The following is a 21,932-nucleotide window of genomic DNA, read 5'->3' as shown; positions in this document are numbered from 1 at the left end:
CACCACTCTCTCCACCTGTGACTCTACTTTCAAGGAGCTATGAACCTGTACCCCTAGATCTCTTTGTTCTGTAACTCTCCCTAACACCCTACCATTAACTGAGTAATGCCCTACCATTAGCTGAGTACAGTTAATGGTAGGGCGTTACTCAACAAAACAAAGGAGCCATCTACTTCGCGAAGCGTAGTGGAGGACATGCCCCTGTCTATATCAATGGGGATGAAGTAGAAATGGTCAAGAGCTTTAAGTGTCCAGATCACCAACAACCTGTCCTGGTCCCTCCATACGAACACTGTAGTCAAGAAAGCCCACCAACGCCTCTACTGGCTCAGAAGACTAAGAAAATTTGGCATGTCCGCTACGACTCTCACCAACATTTACAGATGCACCATAGAAAGCATTCTTTCTGGTTGTATCACAACTTGGTATGACTACTGCTCTGTCCAAGACTGCAAGAAACTACAAAGAGTCATGAACGAAGCCCAGTCCATCACTCAAACCAGCCTCCCATCCATGGACACTTCCCGCTGCCTCAGAAAAGCAGTCAACATAATTAAGGACCTCGCGCACCATGGAATTACTCTATTCCACCTTTTTGAATTTGTAATTGAATGACAAGTTTTACTTTTTGTTCTTAGTTTTCAACTTTGTCTTTTTATTCTTTTCAATAATTTTTGAACAGGCAAAATTGCCTTTATGGATTATTACATATGAGCAGTGAGTTGCGAGCAATTTACAATTGTTGTAACAATGAACTTACAAACTTAACATATCAAGAAGGCATAGATAATTGTTTATATTTGGTTAAACCCTATTAAGATAAAAGCTCTAGAAAATCTTCTACATTGGTTTTCACTTCCTATCAGAGTTGACAATGTTTAGGACTCACATAACTGTAGCAAAACTTGTAAAATTGGTTGAAGATTAACTCAGTTGATACGATCAAAACAATAAAATGACGGTTAAAATTCTAACATAACATTTTACCACAAAGACTGAAGATTTAGAAAATAAACAACTTTCAAAGGAGATATTCAATTACTACATCAAACTAATTTTTAGCTAATTGTATACTTGCATACTAAAACATAATGTTGTTATTCAGCACAGTATTATTCATTTGATTTTTGTGCTACTTAATTTATTTGTTCGCTATTCCAATTATACCCCATGCTACACCTTTTCCAGCATTTCCTGTTGCAGCACTCTCCTCATTTTCACCTTTACCCAGATCATCTTCATTCTCAGTAACCTTTGAAGAAGAAAAGGTTAATAACTTAACCTTCAAATACCATAGAGTTTTCAAATGCAATTAGTTGCTCGAATGAGAATGGTTGGCAGATAGGAAACAAACAGTAGGAATAAAGAAGTCTTTTGCCAAATGGCAGGCAGTGACTAATGGGGTCGCGCTGGGACCCAAGCTATTCACTATAAATGATTTAGATGAGGGAACTAGATGTAGTATCTCCAGATTTGCAGAGTTGTGAGGAGGATACAGAGATCCTCCAGTGTGATTTGGACAAGTTGGGTGAGGGGGCAAATGAATAGCTGATGCTGTATAATTTGGATAAATGTGAGGTTATCCACTTCAGTAGCAAAAATGGGAAGGCAGATTACTATCTGAACGGCCATAAATTAGAAGGGAATGTGCAACAAGACCCGAATGTCACTGAAGGTAAGCATGCAGGTGCAGCAGGCAGTAAAAAAGGCTAATGGTATGTTGGCCTTCATAGCGAGACGAATCGAGTACAGGAGCAGAAATGTCTTGATACAATTTATAGGGTCTTGGTGAGGCCACACCTTGAATATTGTATACAGTTTTGGTCTCCTTATCTGAGGATGTTCTTGCCCGAGAGGGAATGCAGAGAAGGTTTACCAGATTGATTCCTGGGATGGCAAGACTGATGTACAAGGAGAGATTGAGTTGGCTAGGATTGTATTCATGGGAGTTCAGAAGAATGAGGAGAAATCTCATAGAAACCTATAAATTCTAACAGGACTAAGGTGGGATCAGGCAAATTGAATTGGATGATCAGTCATGATCATGAATGGTTGAGCAAGCTCAAAAAGGGCCAAATGGCCTCCTCCTGCTCCGACTTTCTATGATTCTATGAGAACACATTACTCAAAATATTTTCAGTTCATCAACAGAGCTTGGTGGCAACTTAATTCTCCCAACTGCAAGATCAAAATGTTCACAAAACGTTTGGTACTCTGGCTAATAGATAGCTAATTATTTATGTCTGTTCATAAACCACAGTATGTAATTCAGTGGAAGAAAGTGGATTCTCAGTTCACTTAAGAGATTACACAAATGAGCCCAGACAATTTGCTCTTTACAAAGTTAATGATGTACAACACTACTGAGTGCAATCAAGTTATTCCAATTTTAAAGCATAGGACAGGAAAATTACTCCCACATAAATAGCAATGGAGATTTATGAGCAGTAAGCAAGACATAGGAGTAGGCCATTAAACCTGTTGAGCCTATTCAATAGAACAATGGCTGATCTGAGCTTTTTGCTGCTGGTTTTAACAGCCTGCAGCAACTTAAGGTGGAAACATCTTTTGAGAACCATAACTGCTGTATTGTTTCCTCCAGTTTTGACAGGATTGTTCAAAGATTTGTTACCAAAGGATTCCTCGGACTTTTGAAATACTTCATGATGTCAACCTCATACTGGAGGATCCCAAAGGAGAGCTCAGACAAGCAAAGACAGAACAAGGATATTAGCCCAGAATTCTACTGCAATGTATTTATGGATGCTCCGATGTGAAATTCACAAGAGACGCAATCACCTATTGGATATGCAAGATCGATCACCAATGGCAGTTACTAGCATCATGTGGAGGAACATATTTTCTCACCCCAGGATAACAGACCCATGTCAGAAAGTTTGGTAATTTGATAAGCGAAGGCAAGAGAATATGGTATTGCCATTCACTGATGATCCAGATTTAAAGAGAAGCTGGATAGACACAAGGGAGAAAACAATAGACTATGTTAATAGGGTTAAAAGAAGAAGTGGGAGGAATCTCGTGTGGAGCATCAACAGCAGCATGGACCTTTTGGGCTGAAATGTCTATTTCTGTGCTTCAAATAACTATTTAATTATGTAATGCCAAGTAACAAGCTTTACTTGGCACTACAGATTAGTAAATTCTCAATGAGTAAGTTCCCAGCAGAAGTGATTGATTATGCTTTATTTAGCTTTCAAAATGATGAAAGATAGTCTTCAGAACAGAGTCCACCATTATAGCGATATATTTCAGTACTGCTGGGACCAAGGAAATGTCTATGTTGCCATAGACAGCAATGGATCAAGTTAATCAGTGAATGTGGATAACAACTATTGAGATGAATAACTGTCCTAGAACTGCCCAATGAAACGGTGACATGATGGCACGAGTACAAATTCATCAAATCAAAGGTATGAAATGTTGTGCTTCAACATTAATTACAACAAACCTTTTGTTCAGTCTAGCATTCAAAAATTGAATACAATATTTACCACTGCAGAATACAATATTTACCACCAAAGTGCGTCCAATTACTGAATAATTTCCTGCCAAACGAAGAAGTCGATCATGCATTTCAAATGTAGCGACACCATCATCATTAGCTTCAATGTTACCCAGGTCACCAACATGTCTACAATGAATTGCAAATACTTTGAAATTATAAATAGTTTTTACAAGGAGGCACAAGAAACTACAAAATAATGATAATGCATTTATATAGCACCTTAATACACATGAAACAGAACACAATTGAAAGGAGCGTAGCGAGATTAGGGAACACTTGAATCACAACCCTTATCCAAATGAAGTATGGTGCCTTAGACCATGTTCAGCAAAGACAATTCTTGAAGCTTATTAGAGCAGTGTTACTGACAAAATTTGTGTGGTCCCTTCTAGTCCATAATCAGGTTGTTTGTGTGCAAGCTATATGTATGTATTTCCTTACCCTCAGGAGGGATTTTTCCTCATTTAAAATGAAAGTAAATAATTTAAAATAAAAATTAATTGAAAGCAGCAGGCTTTTCAGTGATTTTAAAAATAAACTTTATTTATAATCATGCACTTTGCATTTCAAACATCCAAGCTAAGTCTCAACCAATTGCCTCACTCACATTATCACACATGGAAAGATAACATACAAATTTAAAGCTGTACTTATAAAAAATGAATTTATAACAGTCTTTAGCTTGAGATAGGCCGGATGTCTCCTTGGTTGATACTTCAGTTGAAGTGAAATCATTTTAGAAACAAAAGATTCTCATGAAGCTTTGAAGCCTCTTGTAGACCAATAACCAGGAGATTGGGTCTCAGGTGGACCTGGAAGCTGAAACAAGTACAGTGCTTTGGATGCGGAGAAGACTTTCAGCTATTTCAGATGTTTCTCTTCTCTGGATTTGCTTCGTTCAGGATATTATAAACTGCAGTTCCTGAAAGTTAGTTTCAGTCACAGAACTGGGGTCCAGACCACAATGATATTATCGCTGTTGACAATGGTCATTCACTCTTATCTCTGCCCCAACTTGAGCTCAAATATCCTCCTTTGTTCAATATGACACTCAGACTATTGGTCTAGTGGTCCCAAATTCTTCAAACATTCGTCATCCTTAAATAATGAGATAAACTTCACAAGTGGCTTCATATCATGTTCAGGTTCATGTTCAACTAAGTCTTGGCCACATAACTGAATACTATTCAAAGTTTAAATGCCCATCGTTCCAAGTTAAGTTGCAACCATCTTAACAGGTTTTGTGGCCACTTTCACAAAGTATGATTTTACAATCCATAATATCCAAAACTTCTTGCTTGTCCATGAACAGCATGACATACCATCTGCACAAGAAAAATAGAATGTAATGGCATTTTTACACAATTCTCTTGTGAAGCAAGGAAAAACGCACATTCATTCTGCATGCATATTCTGGCATTTACACAGGAATCTTTTGTCGTTATATTTTCCTATTGTTTGCATCCCTTGGATGTGGACATGCACTCCAAGATCTACACTGCTCAGTATTCTTCTGTTAATTGTACTTCTGCTCCACTCTCATTCCTCTTCAGGTGAGTGAAAGGCCTATCAGGATTTGGTTAAAAGGGTCACCAAATGCTAGTATGGGTTTGAGATGGACTACTTTAATTGTGGCCTGATGTTCCCCACAACCCGATAAATGTGACAGGTTTTGAAGTCTGCTGGCATAACAGACCAGAAAAAGTGCCTACTTATATGGGCTAAAATTTTGCAGGTAATGACATGTATCACCATCAGAATAGCATAGGCAAATCACAAGATTTCCTAATGAAATCCTGGGAGTACTGCAATTTTGGTGGAGCACCATCCATTCCCCATAGGCTGCTCTTCCAGGAGTCTCCATTTGGGAACTTGGGCCGCTTCTACCTGAGCAAGTGTCTGCATATTGCATTTTAAATCAGTATCTGCCTATTTGTGTTTTAATTAGGGAGATTTGACTGAGCGCCTCATCTCCTTTAGATAGCTTTTCAAAGAAGATTTCAGTTAACTAGACCTTCAGCTACGGTGCCGTCTCCTTTTCATTTAAATTTACCTGTGTGGCTTGGGAGTGGGTCACCAATCAGGAAAAATCTCCAGAACTTTCTCCTGTAGCTGCTCAGTTTTCCTTTCTCACCTGGCTAGTCTAGGATTATAAGAGGCAGTATCATCTTAATGCCAGCAAAATCATTCTAAGCCATTTAGTCCTGTCACAGGCAGCTCAGGTACAATTGCTACAGTGACTAGGCCTAAGCCTATTTCACTCTAAGCAGATTCAATGGAGGGAAATGGACATGTATTCTCCTACAACTCCATTAATACGTTGACATTCTAGAAAGTTTCTGGGGAGAGGGTCAGATCTTTATCCAGCATCAAGAATCGAGTGGTCCCAGTATCTCTATAAGCAGTAAAGTGGGCTTGCTCATTTTTTTTAGGGGGGTACTCAGACACTTCTTTTAAGGACAAAATGCTAGGGTATTTTGTCAGGTTCCAACCCACTGGCTCTCTCTTGAGCTGCCAGCACTCCAGTCTAGTGTCTTATTTTATTGCTGTGAGAACACACAGACTTCTGTATCATTCTGATTCCCTATACAATCTCTGAAGTTGGGGAGGACTGCTCACATCCTCATTAGCATTTTATTTTTTGCGGCCAACCCACTTCGATCATATTCTCCTTATCTTATCTGAATTTCTGGGAGTTATAATGGTTATAACCATTATAAGGTTAAAATGGTTCTGCAATCAGAACCATCCAAAGGTACAATATAAATAGCAAACTTCACATGGTTCCAAGTGTCTTCCTGCAATAGTTACACAGAAAAGTTAGAAAAATGAAAACCACTTCTCAATCCTGAGTAACTATCATGCTGAAACCCCCTTCCTCCAAATCCCCCCCACTGGACTACACCCCCATCCCCACCCCCCAAACGACTCTCCCCCCCCCCCCCCCCCCCCGAGCCCCCTAACACCAAATCCTATTCTCCTCTCCTCTCCCACATTTCCCTTGACTTCAGTTTTTCTAGCGCTCCTTGAAGCCATTCTTGGTCAATACTGCCTTGATGTCAAGAACAGTTGATCTCACCTCCCCTTTGGAGGTCAAGTCTTCGGTCCACATTTAGACAAAGATTGCAATGAAGTCAGGAGCTGATTGCCCCTGGCTGAACCCAAACTGAGTAGGTTATTGGTATGCAAGCGATGATTAAGAGGAGCTTCATGGGGTGGCAAATGGCCAGACTGGATTTTTACTTTTTTTTCCTATGGACATGATATACTTGGGCAATTTTCCACATTGTCAGGTAGATGGCAGTGTTGTCGCTCTACTGAAACACCTTGGCTAGGGGAGCAACTAGTTCTGGAGCACAGGTCTATTACTGGTATGTTGTAAAAGCAGTAAGAAGTCTCACAACAGGTTAAAGTCCAACAGGTTTATTTGGCAGCACAAGCTTTCAGAGCGCTGCTCCTTCATCAGGTGAGTGAGGACTTGAAGTCCTTGAAGCTTGTGCTGCCAAATAAACCTGTTGGACTTTAACCTGGTGTTGTGAGACTTCTTACTATGCTTACCCCAGTCCAACGCCGGCATCTCCACATCATGTTGTAAGAGCCTATAGGCTTTGCTGTACACACCATCTTCCGTATTTCTTGATATCAGGTGGAATGAATTGAACTGGCTGAAGGTTGGCATCTATGATACTGGAGATCTCAGGAGAAGGCCAAAATGAATCATCCATTCAGCAGTTTTGGATGAAGATGATTGTCAATGTTTCCCATAGAATTATAGAATCACTACAGTGCAGAAGGAGGCCATTCGGCCCATCGAGTCTACAATCCCACCCAGACCCTATTCCTGTAACCCCACATATTTACCCTGCTAATCCCCTGACACTAGGGTCAATTTAGCCTGGCCAATCAACCTAACCCGCACATCTTTGGACTGTGGGAGGAAACCTACGCAGTCACGAGGAGAATGTGCAAACTCCACACACTGACCCGAGGCCGGAATTGAACCCAGGTCCCTGGTGCTGAGAGGCAGCAGTGCTAATCACAGTGCCACCATGCCGCCCCTCAATACAAGGTTTCAGCCTTGTATTTTGCACTGATGCATTGGACTCCCCAATTATTGAGGATGGGTAGATTTGTGGAGCCATCTGCTAGTCCTATTAGTTATTTGATTGTGAACAATCATTTATGACTGGATGTGGTAAAACTGCAGAACTTTGATCTGGTCCATCAGTTGTCAGAACATTTTGCTGTCTCTCTCTTGCATGCACGTAGTCCTGTGTTGTAATTTACCAGGTTGATATCTCATTTTTAGATATGGCTAGTGTTGTTCCTGGCATGCCTTCCTGCACTCTTCACTGAACCAAGGTTGATCCTTTGGCTTGATGTTAATGGTACAATGATGGATATGCCAGGCCATGAAGTTAGGTTGTGAATACAATTTTGCTGCTACTGATGGTCCCCAGCACCTCATGGATGCCTAGTTTTGAGCTGTTAAATCTGTTCCGAAGCTATCCGATTACTTTTGGTGGGTTGTGGCACAACCAAGTTTAGAAAGAACATTGCTTGTAACCCTTCAGTCAACCAAGCAAACCACACAGCCAGCTTGAGAAATTCAGGCTGCAGTTGTATCAGCATCAGATACCAGTTTCAAGTCCATCCACGTAATACTTATTCCTGTAATTACTTGTTCCTTTTTTCTAAGTCCTTCTCAGCACCAATTTTGTGCCCAAGATCTCATGACATTGGAGGACCTCAACTTTCATCCATTCAAAAGGCCCTCACCTGTTTATGGTGAGCAACTCAACCTATTTTAAAAGAAAAACAATTAACACAGCAGTCAAAGGGAATACAGAAGGGATGAATAGCAGAGATGCTAAGGCAAATTTAACAGTATATAATTCTTTTTTCTGTCATGAAGGACCAGTTAAAATCACTTCTGTTGACTTTGGTTTAAATGTTAAACAGAAAGAAAACCATCTACCTGTGCAGATCCCATATCTTTATCTGACAAAGTAGTGTGTGATCTTGACCAACATTTGTCACCCAATGATTTTTGCAACCTTGCAGCATTGAAAGTGGTTGTCACGCTGTCCTTTAGCAACAAGAATTACCCTTCAAATAGTAATATGAGTTTCACATTGCTTTGGAACATTCTACATACATAAAAAGTGCTATATAAATGCAAGTTATCTTGTTTTTCAATCTTGCTTCAGAAAAACAAGATGCTTTTGTTGAGATCCACAATTGTTATCTAAATATAGAAGCAAGAAAGAAATAATTTACTATAAAATACACACACAATGTTAGAATCCTGTTGAAGTTAGATGTGAGGGTATCCCAAAATCCAGAAGGGCAACTTGGAACACCTGTTCTTAAATGTATCTTTTGTGATTTGGTATAACGAGAGAAAAAATATGCAAGCCAATGAGGAAGGGTTAGTCTTACTGTTGCATTCAAATAAAAGAATATTAATTTAAAAGAAACACATAGAGAAAAACCACAATACAAAACAAAGGTACACTTAACTAAAATAATGGCCACACACAGAATCTTATGGAATTAACCCTGTTCCATCTATCTGTTTTTCTGAACTCTGAGAAAAGTCCCTTGTTCCAAATCAATATCCCACTAAATCCAGCAAATAGTTACCATCCATGAGTTGTCTTTAAGTTTAGGAAGTTTTCTTTGGTTCAGCATAGTATTTTTGTGAGGTTTTCAAAACAGCCACTTGGAGCTTAGACTTTTGTGGTCTGGGAGAGTTCCGCCTTGCAGCTGGGTGTGGCCATGATCCTGACTGCTCACCAGCTGTTGTCCTCTCCTGAACTCAGAAATTAACTGGCTACTAAAATGCCACATTTCCCTTTTGTTCTCCTATCTACATAACTCGTCCTGGACCAGAGTTTTAGCATATAAACGTGAATTGTATTCTTCAATCTCCATTTGAACTCACCTCTTCTACAGTTTTCATACCTAAAATTATTTACCCCATGTCACTTAAATAAACACTTGTTTCCCTGCTGCTAAGCTAATTTGCATATCAAAAACGCTCTATAGAATCATAGAATCCCTGCAGTGCAGAAAGAGGCCTTTCGGCCCATCAAGTCTGCACTGACTCTTTGACTGAGCATCCTACCCATGCCCTATTCCCATAACCACATATTTACCCTGCTCATCCCCCTAACCCACACATCCTGAGATACTAAGGGTCAATTGTGCATGGCCAATCTACCTAACCTGCACATCTTCGGACTGTGGGAGGAAACTGGAGAATCTGGAGGAAACCCACATGGACATGGGAAGAAAGTGCAAACACCACACAGTCACCCAAGGACAGAATTGAACCCAGGTCCCTGGAGCTGTGAAGAAATACTGCTAACCACTGTGCCACCATGCCACCAAGACAGCTGCACTCATCAGTTCCCCTTTTACCCAATTCTTTTACTTTATTTTATTCAAAGCTAAAAATCTTGACAATAAGGACAAACTAAAGTTGAAGTTTTGCTATGAATTACTACATTTTAAGTGGAATGGCTAACATATTTTTGCTGGAGTTTCAGATTCTTATCATGAAGGATGATTTGAATTTCCACTTTAATACTGAACAAATTTTGGGCATCTTAAGGTTTAGATCCTAACATAAACCAAATAAAATGACACTCAGGGTAAGTTATGAACAAAAATACTAAACAATTGATAAACTCAGTCTTGCATAATCTTCACAATATTTGGAGACAAATAATTTGTAGATTATGAACTTAATTTGTCCAAGTTACAAAAAGGTTGATCAAAAACTATTTAAAAATACAGGTGGCTGCTACATTTTATGTTTACATTTTACAGCTCTGGAGCACAAATTGATCCACTCAGAACACTGCTTAGAAACTAAATAAAATTTCCTAATTGCAGAACTAAGTATTAAATTTATTAAATCAAAAACTCACCTGTCAGTATCTTCTGGTGCACCATGTTTTTTATCACAGGGGTTATAATGAGTTCCTGAACTGGCGTAGCCTAAAATAAATAATTTACTTAGTCCTTGAGTGATCACTTCTTCCCTGGAAGTTTATTCATATATTTTGCTAACAATAAGGTGCAGAGAATAAACTTGAAATATGCAATACCAATACTTCTATGATTTCTGAATGGCCAAATTAAGAAAGTTACGTAATCCAATAGACTAGTACAAGTATGAGAATAGGGTGGAGTTCCTCTGGGTAGTGTCCTAGGCCCTAACATCTTCAACTGCTTCACCAATGACCTATCCATCATAAGGTCAGAAGTAGGGATGCTTGCTGATGATTGCACAATTTTCATCACAATGCCTAACTCCTCAGATATTGAAGCAGTCCATGTCCAAATGTAGCAAGACCTGGAAAACACTTGGGCTTGGGCTGACAACTGGCAAGAAACACCTGCACCACACAAGTCCAGACAATGAGCATCTTAAACAAACGGGACTCCAACCATCTCCCTTTGTCTGACATTCATTGGTATTTACTATTGTTGAATCTTTCACTATCAGCATCCTGTCGGTTACCATTGTCCAGAAACTGAACTGTACCAGCCATATAAATCCTGCGACTGCAAGAGGTCAGAGGCTGGGAATTCTGTGGCAAATACCTCACTTCCTGATTCCCCAAAGCCTATTCACCATCTACAAGGAGGAGTGTGATGAAATACACTCCATTTGCATTGATGAATGCAGCTCCAACAACAAACAAGCAGTTCAATGTTATGATCCTGAACCAGATTCCCAATTCTTGATAAGATCCAGCAACTTTTTATTTAAAGTAGATAAAGTCCCGACTATGGCTATGTCTGCAAGACATAACAAGCTACAAGATGAACGCATGTAAAATCGCCAGCTCCAACGCACCCTTCGCTGATGAGCTCAATGCATACTATGCCTGTTTTGAACAAGAGGTCAGAAAGAGCAGATGTCAGAGCAGCTTTCTTGAAGGTCAACCCTTGAAGGAAAACAACTGGCCCAGATGGGGTACCCGGACGTGCACTCAGATCCTGCGCGGATCAGCTGGTGCGGGTATTCACAGACACCTTCAACCTCTCTTTACAACAATCTGAGGTCCCTATCCGTTTCAAGACAACGACCATCATCCCAGTACCCAAGAAAAGCCAAGCAGCGTGCCTTAATGACTATCGGCCAGTGGCTTTGACATCCATCATTATGAAGTGCTTCGAAAGGTTAGTCATGGCACTAATCAATTCCAGCCTCCCGGACTACCTGGATCCACTGCAGTTCACCTATCGCCGCAACAGGTCCACAGCAGATGCCATTTCCCTGGCCCTGCACTCAACCCTGGAACACCTAGATAACAAGGACACCCATGTCAGACTCCTATTTATTGACTGCAGCTCAGCCTTCAACACTATCGTTCCCACAAAACTCATCTCCAAACTCCGTGGCCTGGGCCTCGGCACCTCCCTCTGAGACTGGATCCTGAACTTCCTAACTCACAGACCATTGTTAGTAAGGATAGGCAACAACACCTCCTCCACGATCATCCTCAACACCGGTGCCCCACAAGGCTGTGTCCTCAGCCCCCTACTATACTCCTTATGACTGTGTGGCCAAATTCCCCTCCAATTCGATTTTCAACTTTGCTGACGACACCACCGTAGTAGGTCAGATCTCAAACAATGACGAGACAGAGTACAGAATGAGATAGAGAATCTGCTGAACTGGTGCGGCAACAATAATCTCTCCCTCAAATGTCAACAAAACAAAGGAGATTGTCATCGACTTCAGGAAGCGTAGAGGAGACCATGCCCCTGTCTACATCAATGGGGACGAAGTAGAAAGGATCAAGAGCTTCAAGTTTTTAGGTGTCCAGATCACCACCAATCTGTCCTGGTCCCCCCATGCAAACACTGTTGTTTAGAAAGCCCACCAACGCCTCTACTTTCACAGAAGACTAAGGAAATTTGGCATGTCAGCTACGAAGCTCACCAACTTTTACAGATGCACCATAGAAAGCATGCTTTCAGGTTGTATTAGAGCCTGGTATGGCTCCTGCTCTGCCCAAGACCACAAGAAACTACAAAAGATCATGAATGTAGCCCAATCCATCTCGCAAACCAGCCTCCCATCCATTGACCTTCCTTCGGGAAAAAGATACAAAAGTCTGAGGTCACATACCAACTGACTCAAGAACAGCTTCTTTCTTGCTGCTGTCAGACATTTGAATGGGCTTACCTTGCATTAAGTTGATCTTTCTCTACATCCTAGCTATGACTGTAACATTACATTCTGCACTCTCTTGTTTCCTTCTCGATGAACGGTATGTTTTGTCTGTATAGCGCGCAAGAAACAATACTTTTCACTGTGTTAATACATGTGACGATAATCAAGCCTCTTGCTAAGAAAATAAAGCCACGGAATTCCACAAGTTTGGAACAAACAAAATAAACTTTACCATACAAGGTCAGAAAGATAAAAACAATTATATTCCAACATTTAGAGTTAATATTAGGTACATATGAAATAACAGGCAAATTACTTGTAGCCTACTTATGACTAATAAATAAACTTTAACTGTGGTCAAACACACCACACTGCACAATAAATGGAAGATGCAACCAAAGCGCATTCCACGATTGATTTCTCAACAACCTTTTTTTTTCATGAGGAATATACATATAACCTTTCTTTAGAAACATCCTGATCAGCCTGAATTTCTAGTTTGTACCTTGGGTTTACAACCTTTCTGGTACAATCGCAAGCCAATACTCATATGGTCTTCCCCTCTTCACATATGAATGCATGAGTCACATGATGTGATCCAAATAACTTTTGCATAGGTTTTTCAACTTTAATACAGGAGAACATGGGTTTTTCTTACTTTTCTTTTCTGTTATGGAAACATGCCTTCAATGGGTACTTTAAGTTTGCTACAGAAACTGTGTTTGATTGGCGAGTTAAAATTTTCTTCACTCACTCCATAATGTATTTTTTGTTTTGATTAACACCAATCACATAAAACTGCACCAAAGGAATTTTCCTATTTATTCAAGTCATTTTCGAGCCACATCCTTCTGCACACATTCATATTCTTCTCAGTGACAGTTGAAAAATGGAAGGTTCATCTCCACTTCTTTCACAATTTCATCCAAATATCTGTTTCCTATCATATTTTTCAATTATTTTCCAAATTTATTAACCTTTTCATTCAGTTCAGCAATTGCTCTGGCAAGTTCAGCTGTCTATTTCAAAAGTAATCCATAAAACCTTATACAAGCTTAACGACTTCACTTGTCTTTTCTTCACTTCAGAATCATTCCTCCATGATTACTAACTGCTCCTTATACTCTTTCAATTTATTAATTGGATCCTCGATCTGTTTATGATTTTTCTTAGCTGCTTTTGAAGTCTCGATCTCCCAGAATACACGTCATCCTTTTTGTTCTCCATACTGCATCGGAGTTCAAGACTTTCATTGTTCATTTCACGACCAAGTGCCAGGTTCACTTTTTAATTTGGCCTTCAACCAGCTGTTCTAATTCATCAGCGATTCCTTTCCTTCTTCAGAGCATTTCTCACGATGCTTAATAGACTTTTGATACTTGAAATTAATCAAATTTGTTGAAGTTGCTTCTATCCTTTCAATAGGTAAAATAGAAACAACTGCCACAGTAATAATTCAATTTACTGAAGACTTCTTAAGCACTCAAATTATTACCACCGATATACCACACAGCTTCCAACAATTGGCTACGGGATATCTTGTCTTATAGTAATAAATGCTTTCTAATTATTTTACTTTTATCATTTATACCGTAATTTATATTGAAGTGAACCACTTCCGCCTTCTCCTTAAGGTTCTTTTCTATTCCCCAACTTCCCTGTAGGTTTACAAATGGAGATCTACTGCCCCCCCCCCCCCCCCCAACTGCCTATGTGATATATCAAACCCTCCTGCCAGAACTTACCGCACCTTAGAAACCTTAGTCTTCCAGGTGTGACTTAATAGTTATTAGGATGCTGTTTCAAAATTCTAGTATCATTAGTTCTCCCACATTCTCAATATTCTGTTAAAGTTTCAGCACCCAAAATTACCGGTCCCGCAATATTTATTTCTCCTTAGTAAATTCTACAAACATTTCATTTGGTCTTTTCTTTAAAGTTTAATTTAAATGTTGACTGATAATGTTTAAGAGCTTGTTCCTGAAGCATAAGTACCATAGTTTTCGCTATTATATATTCTGAGGATTGTTCTTCCCAAAGGCTACTCGGCCCTCTTTCACCCATAACCTAAGCTTTCTGTAGCCAGTTCATGCTGTCTGATATATTTCACTCTTTGTAACTCCAAGCTCAAAGTTTCATATTTCTCTTTCTTTTCCTCTTTTTCAAGTTCAAGCTTTTTCATTTCAAGTTCAAGTTCCTAATTTTCTCTATCTCAAGCTGCTTCATCTGCAACAAAATCTAGCTAAGTGAAGCAGCATTATAGCTGTGTCTTGCTTTTCTTTCCATTGATTCCAAATGCTGTGCTATTACCTTAATATCTGCATTTTAGCCCCTGCTTTTAACTCCATTGGCATTTTCTGCCAATGAAATTAACCTATCCATGGTTAATTGGAGTAAATTGGATAAATCTTCCCTCTCCAGAAAAGCCCTAACAATTGACAAAGCCATTCTGTTCAGCAATCACAAAAGCAAAATTCTCTGTGGAAATCCCATCTGCCTCAACCTCAGCAAATACCATCCCTTGTATCTGTGGATTTAAAAAATCACAAGAGCTCCTAATTTATATGATCCAGGACTATGCCCCAAAGTTCTTAGGGACCAGTAACTTTTTGTTTATAGTAGGCAAAGTCTGATATTCAAGACACTTGTTAAGATAATAAAACCACAAGATGCAATGGTTTTTGAACAACGAAATAAACTTTACTACACAATTTTCAATATCTATCTTATACTCTAATATACAGGGTTAAAATGAGGTACACATGAAATAAATGTCAAAAAGTGGTTTAATAGTCCTCTACACAATAAATGGTAGGTGCAAAATCAGATTCCACAGATTTCTCAACAACTACTCAGATGTCAGTAAACACCAAGTCAACAAATCTCATTGAAACTCTGGGCGGAATTTTCCTGTCCCACCTGCCACGGGTAATGTAGAGGGCGGGATACAGACCATGCAAAGGTCCGTTGACCTCAGCTGGGATTTTCCGGCTCTGGGGCGAGCACGGACAGAAATTTCCGCCCTTTATCTTTCTCATGAGGGATTCAATCCTTTCCAACAGTCACTCCAATTTGGACGGTCTCAACAACAGTCCACTTTACAGCGTTCAAACTTGTCTCCCAACACTGTTTCCCTGGACTCATGAGTCTGCACTCCAGGGACAATTCATAAGCACAAATGCAGCTCTTTGGCTGTACCAAACAAAACACTATTGCTCCAAAGGGTTATTTTTGCCTCAACTGTCTGCAGCACGGAGTCACCAATCTTCAGCTGCCTCCTTAGACCATCAGGACTCCAAAGTTCCCATTACATAAAGTCTATTAACTGTAGCTTTTTTCAAGCTCCTCTCTCTTCTGAGCTGGGACCTCTCCTTGTCGTGTGTCTGGGACTCTTCTCCAATTATGGTGTCTTTTTCCAAGTTACAGAATCCAGGTTTTTGTCTCGTTTTCTTTTTATGCAGGCTCACTGGGCCCATCTTTGGCCTGAAGAGCTATAAAATGCCAGACTGCGCATGCACTTCCTGCTGCTGGTCCCTACATGCATGGAAACCCTGAAGCCTGTCAGGACTTGGAGTTCACAGCCCTGATTGCTGATAAATTAATTTGGATCTCGTAGCACTCAACACCATCCAGGAAAAAGCAGTCAGCTTCGCTGGCAAACACCCTCCACCTTAAACATTCACATCATCCACCACCAATGTACAATGGTAGCAAGTGTACATCATATACACAATGCACTGCAACAACTCAAAGTTTTGTTTTGACAGTACCTTGCAAACCCACGAACTCTATCACCTAGAAAGACAAGGACAGCAAATATATTGGAATACCACCACCGGCAAGTTCCCCTCTAAGTCACACCATCCTGACTTGAAACTACATCACCATTCCTTCACTGTCGCTGGGTATTGTTGATGACTTATCAATCACACAAGCTCCAACCCATTATATCAACAGTGGTAAAATCTGAATTGAATAAAAATCTGGAATTCGAACCTGGATCCCCAGAACATAACCTTGGGTCTCTGGAATACTAGCTCGGTGGCAATACCACTGTGCACTGCCTCCCCAATTAAACCAATGCCTATATTATCCCTGCAGCTGTCTCATTTAAAACTTAGGATTAAGGTTGTCAGGTCTAGGGAATTTGTCACCAATGACACACTTTCTCCAATACTATTTTCTTTACTAGTATTGACTCCTTTGGTAATTATCTTGCTCAGTAGGTGGTAGTCCTAACTCTAAACCAGAAGCTCCGGTTTCAAGTCTCACTTGTCTTGTATGTCATGGAAGGAGAATTTTAACACAGTTTAAAACAGGTTGATAATCTATCTGCTAATCCTTCCAACACTTGCCCACTATTCTCCAAAAGAAAAATAATGTATGAAATAATACAAACAAATTAATTTATTTCAGTTCCTCATTCTCACTAGACTCTTGATTCCCTATTATTTCGGGAAGGTTTTTGTGTCACCTACTGTAAAGAACTAGCAACCCAGTAATAAAATGATCAAAAAAACCCTCCCTCTTCAGATGCAAATCCAGAAAATGAGACCCAAAACAATATATGATCAATAAGACCATCACATGCCATGAGATATGAAACAACAAAAACTTCAAATTATTCAGGTTTATTTGCCTTGCATAATTAACACATTAATTTATATTTAAAACTATAGCTATTTGGAAACACCGTGGTTGTACAGTACGCACCATTAGTAACATTTCCCAAAGCACAAACATAAAGTCCATGCTTTCCTGGTTTCAATCCCTCAATGGTTCCTTTTACAAACACTTCTTCAGTTTCCTACAAAATAAAAATTGCATATTCAAGCAATCAAACAGACTCTTATAGTGAAAAACTAGTTCAGTTGAAGGTTGTACACATTGCTAGACTGGGGAGGGAGAAATGCTGTTGCCACATTGTAATACAGAGAAAAGGAGATACCAAGGCCTGTTTTCACTCTTGTCACTCTGGGCAAGGTAATTAAACTTCTTGGATATGGAATCCAGTTCCTGGAGGTGACAAGACTTTACTAGCTCTGCTCTTTCTCACAGCCCTGAAGCTAGTTAGGTTTGGTAGATTTGTTTCTATCAAATAGCAAGAGAATCTCTTTCATGCCCTCACACCTTGAAGCATGACCTCCAGAGGAGTGTCCTAGAAACTACAGGCATGCTGATAACTTATTTTCAATGTTAAGATGTCTCCTTCAAAGTCAGACTTGTTTTTTTCAAAGGTACATTCACATTTTAAATAGCTATTGGGAGGTCCTACAAGTGAGCAGGTTGCCCATCGCCAAGGAAATTGGGTGGATAGCCTATCAAATGCTAATGAGATTTGCCCATTAATATCACTTAGACCTCACATTAGTCATGATAGGTACCCAACCAGAGCATCCAAAATCTAGTGTGTTAAATCCTACCCCCACTTTCTGTCTACAGCTATTACCACTTCACATTTTAAAACAATGCTTTTTATGACAAAACAAAATTTAATCTGCCTCGAGAAACATTTATAATGAAAATCCATGTTAACATTAGGTTGACAAGTTAAAAGTTTGCCTGTCCTACTGTAGTCTTTAAATTTGCCCACTAAATAGGTCGATGGCATGAGTGTTTCAATTCTGCTTCCTAATTCCACAGCCGTTCCCAATTGTCCATTATTTCTTTTTTAATTTACATTGCGTTTAATATCCAATTTTTGTTCTGGTTTCCAGGCCTCCCTAATTTACCATCAGCTACTAAAATTTGTGCCATTATCAATTTAAATCCCACTCACCATTTAATTTTCCTGATGTTAAGCATACCACCTTGGCGTCAAATCTTGTTTCTCCTCAGATTGTGATGCCTAACTTCTGTACCCATGACTCCTCAAACCCAATCCTTATGCCGCAACTTCTGGTCCTGCAACTTCTAATTCTCATTTGTTTTGAAAACTTTTATCTCAATGAACTTTCTTCATTGTAACTGAGACACCATTGGATTCATAAGCAACATTAATCCTTTAAAAACACTTACACTAATTCTATTTTGCAAATATTCAGATGAGCTGGTTAATTACCTCAACAATTAAAAAAGTTTTTTTTCGTGGAAAAGGCATTACTGTAAAAGAAAATACTTGATTTCTCACAGTATTTCAAAATATCCTGCCCATATGACAGGATGAAGTTCCAGCCAACATAGGATAGATAAGGTCATAACTCACAGTTGACAAAGAATGTAGAGGAGGAGGAACACTACTTTCTACCTACAATTCTGTATTCACACAGGTTTTTTAAAAAAAGCACAAAAAAAGTTCAAATGCAAATAAGGCCCTCCCTAAAACTGAAAACAAGCCATCCATGGTCTATTGTAAAATAAATCTCTGAAACATGTGTAGATCTTGAGTTAATAGTGCAAAACAAATTGCAGACTTGCTATCATTCATCTTACCCCCTACTCTATGAAGTCAAGATCTATTCCAGTGTTTGGAGAACTCTGGTCTTCAGTACCTAGCCCTGCCACCAAGTGCAAACATGAGAGGTCACATAACACCAGGTTATAGTCCAACAGCTTTATTTGAGACCACAAGCTTTCGGAGTGCTGCTGTTTCGTCACGTGAATTGACTTCACCTGACAAAGAAGCAGCGCTTCGAAAGCTTGTGATTTCAAATAAACCTGTTGGATAATAACCTGGAGTCATGTGACCTCTCATCTTGTCCACCCCAGTCCAACACTGGCATCCCCACAAGTGTAAACATGAGAGATATTTTAAAAATACACTGATAATCAGTTTTTCTTTTAAAAAGCCATTAAGAAAGCTTTTATCAGGTTTTAATGGTTAGAATGGATGAAATTTTTTTAGAAGTTGAAAGCAAAATACTGTGGAAGCTCAAAATCTGAAATAAAAATGAAGTGCTGGAATAACTCAGCAGGTCCAGCAACATCAGTGCAGACAGAAAAGTAATAACCTTTCAAGTCCAATAAAACTCTTTTGAATAAGCCATATTAAAATTGAAGTGTTAACTTACTGCTAGATTTTCCAACACTTTGTTTTTATTTAAGGTGACCCAATTATGTGGGGAAGCATAGCATTTCTTCATTTTATATACTGATTAAATTAAAATAAGACAATTATATTTAGTGGTGAAAAGTGGTGGCACAGTGGTTAGCACTGCTGCCTCACAGCGCCAGAGACCCGGGTTTGATTCCGGCCTCGGGTCACTGTCTGTGTGGAGTTTGCACGTTCTCCCCATGTTTGCGTGGGTTTCCTCCAAGTGTTCCGGTTTCCTCCCACAGTCCAAAAATGTGCGGGTTAGGTTGATTGTCTATGCTAAAATGACTCTCGTGTCAGGGGGATTAGCAGGGTAAATGTGTGAGATTACAGGGATAGGGCTTTGTGGGATTGTGGTTGGTACAGACTCGATGGGCTGAATGGCCTCCTTCTGTAGTGTCAAATTCTATGATCAAAACTAGATGTTCAAAATCTGTGAAATGCAACTTCATAATTTGTACTTCGCTTTGTTTACCAAGTATTTTGTAAGTCTGCCTCCAAGCAGATTGGAGTGATAGGCACATGAACATTCAGTCCAAATCACAACTAATTTTCACACCTCTGGATTATCATACTGTAAATATTGCACAGAATGGGCACTCCCCTAAATATAACACACTCAAAATACCTACAGAAGTGATAAGCATTGATGTATTCTGAACTTATAAAACAGCTTAAACAGGTTGAAAGTAAGAGGGCCCCTCAAGCCTTTTATCATCCACCTCGAGCACAGCACTACTAATTACGGGTGGGATAATTGAATGCACAGCCCGGCAGAGTCAAGGGTACAAGTATGAGTGAGAGCACTGTTGCTTTGAAGTTATGCTAAAATAGATGGAATTTGTCCACTTGCTAAAGGTGGCATTGGTGAGTTGGCAAATCTAAACTTTCATGATTCCCTGAGTGACATTACAGAAGTTCCCCACTGCAGCCTAAAATAAGACAATGTCAGACATGTTGATAGCCACGTGCAGGGCTGTTTGGATACTTGATTTGGACTACAGGTTTACGTGCAAGAGTCATTCATACTTTTCTTTATAAATTAAAGGCTGCAAATATACAATTCAATTCTTTAAATTCTTCTGGGAGTACAGGTGATTACCATCCAGGTTGAATCTGTCCTTTTTTTGTGGACAGGAGAGACCTGTGCATTTTTTTCTATTGTCAGGTAAAGGCCAGTGTTGTAGCTGGGTTGCAACAGCTTGGCGAGAGGTATGCTGAGTTTTTGAACATAAATCAGCAGGACTGCAGCCTGGTGAATACAGTGAGTTGATAGGAAATGTCAAGTGTTTCGACGAATTATCGTGTGAGGAATTAAAAGCAGAAGTACAAATTTTAATCACAAACATTTAGGTATTTTTTTTAAAAATCAACAAGTCTGTACTGATAGATTATTGTTCATTTTGCTTTTCGGTCTCTGCCAACGGACACTGGAATGGTGAATTTGGCAGAACAGCTGTTCTAATGGTTTACATGCCAGCCTGTAGCCTGAACCAAAGTCAGGCCTTATTTAAATACTAGCAGGCTGTCAGTGGTTTATGGACAACTTGCTGCAGCTCCCCAGTTAGAAGGTGAGATTGTGGATGTAGAAAGTTGTGGGCCCCCTAAATGACCAACAACACAGACTTCCAACAAAGGTAGTTTATTTCTGAACTCAACAGTCATATGCAACACTTGTGCTCTGTCCTCATTCCCAGAAATAATTCCCACACTCCTGCTGCATGACTTCTTTTGTTACCCTGTTATTTCCTATACACAAGAAACAGGGTAAATCCAAACCAACCAGTTACTGCCCATAAGTCTACTTTTGATCAACAGTTTCATCAAGCGCTTACTCAGTAATAACCTGCTCAAGGACATTCAGTTTAGGTTCCACAACTGTTAGCAATACAGGACGTTTCATCTGTGTTTGTCTGCGCAGGCAGGAGTCTGTATATGTGTTGTGCAGGGGGCTAGTACCATAGGTCAGATGACTGAAGTGCTGTGTCATTTCTTGATGCTGGTTCCCTGCTACTAGCAGAAGATGACGGTGATTGCATACATAGTGGACACCATCTGAGGTTACCACATAACTGTTTGGTTGCAAGGCATTACTGTGTACCAGCACCAACTGATCATAGTCACGCGAGGTCTGAATCTTGATGGTTTGACCTGGTATTAGAGGGTCTAGTCTG

The 21,932-nt window shown here is 39.7% G+C and overlaps 1 protein-coding gene across 1 annotated transcript in view; it reads right to left on the bottom strand.

Annotated features, from left to right (window-relative positions):
* Positions 1–642: 642 nt before the first annotated feature.
* The window catches only part of LOC144506145 (superoxide dismutase [Cu-Zn]-like), a 30,380-nt gene continuing 9,090 nt past the window's right edge, over positions 643–21,932 (bottom strand). Inside the window, exons 2-5 of the mRNA XM_078231985.1 lie at positions 17,439–17,532; positions 10,465–10,534; positions 3,535–3,652; positions 643–1,252 (exon numbers count right to left, since the gene is read on the bottom strand). Of these exons, the coding sequence (XP_078088111.1) occupies positions 1,142–1,252; positions 3,535–3,652; positions 10,465–10,534; positions 17,439–17,532 (393 nt within the window). The 3' untranslated portion in view covers positions 643–1,141. The remainder of the gene's footprint in view (positions 1,253–3,534; positions 3,653–10,464; positions 10,535–17,438; positions 17,533–21,932) is intronic.

This window comes from Mustelus asterias, chromosome 17, assembly GCF_964213995.1.
Source record: "Mustelus asterias chromosome 17, sMusAst1.hap1.1, whole genome shotgun sequence".
In the NCBI taxonomy this organism is placed as follows: Eukaryota; Metazoa; Chordata; class Chondrichthyes; order Carcharhiniformes; family Triakidae; genus Mustelus; species Mustelus asterias.
The sequence above is the reverse complement of the archived record's forward strand: the minus strand, read 5'-3'. Positions and strand labels throughout refer to the sequence as shown.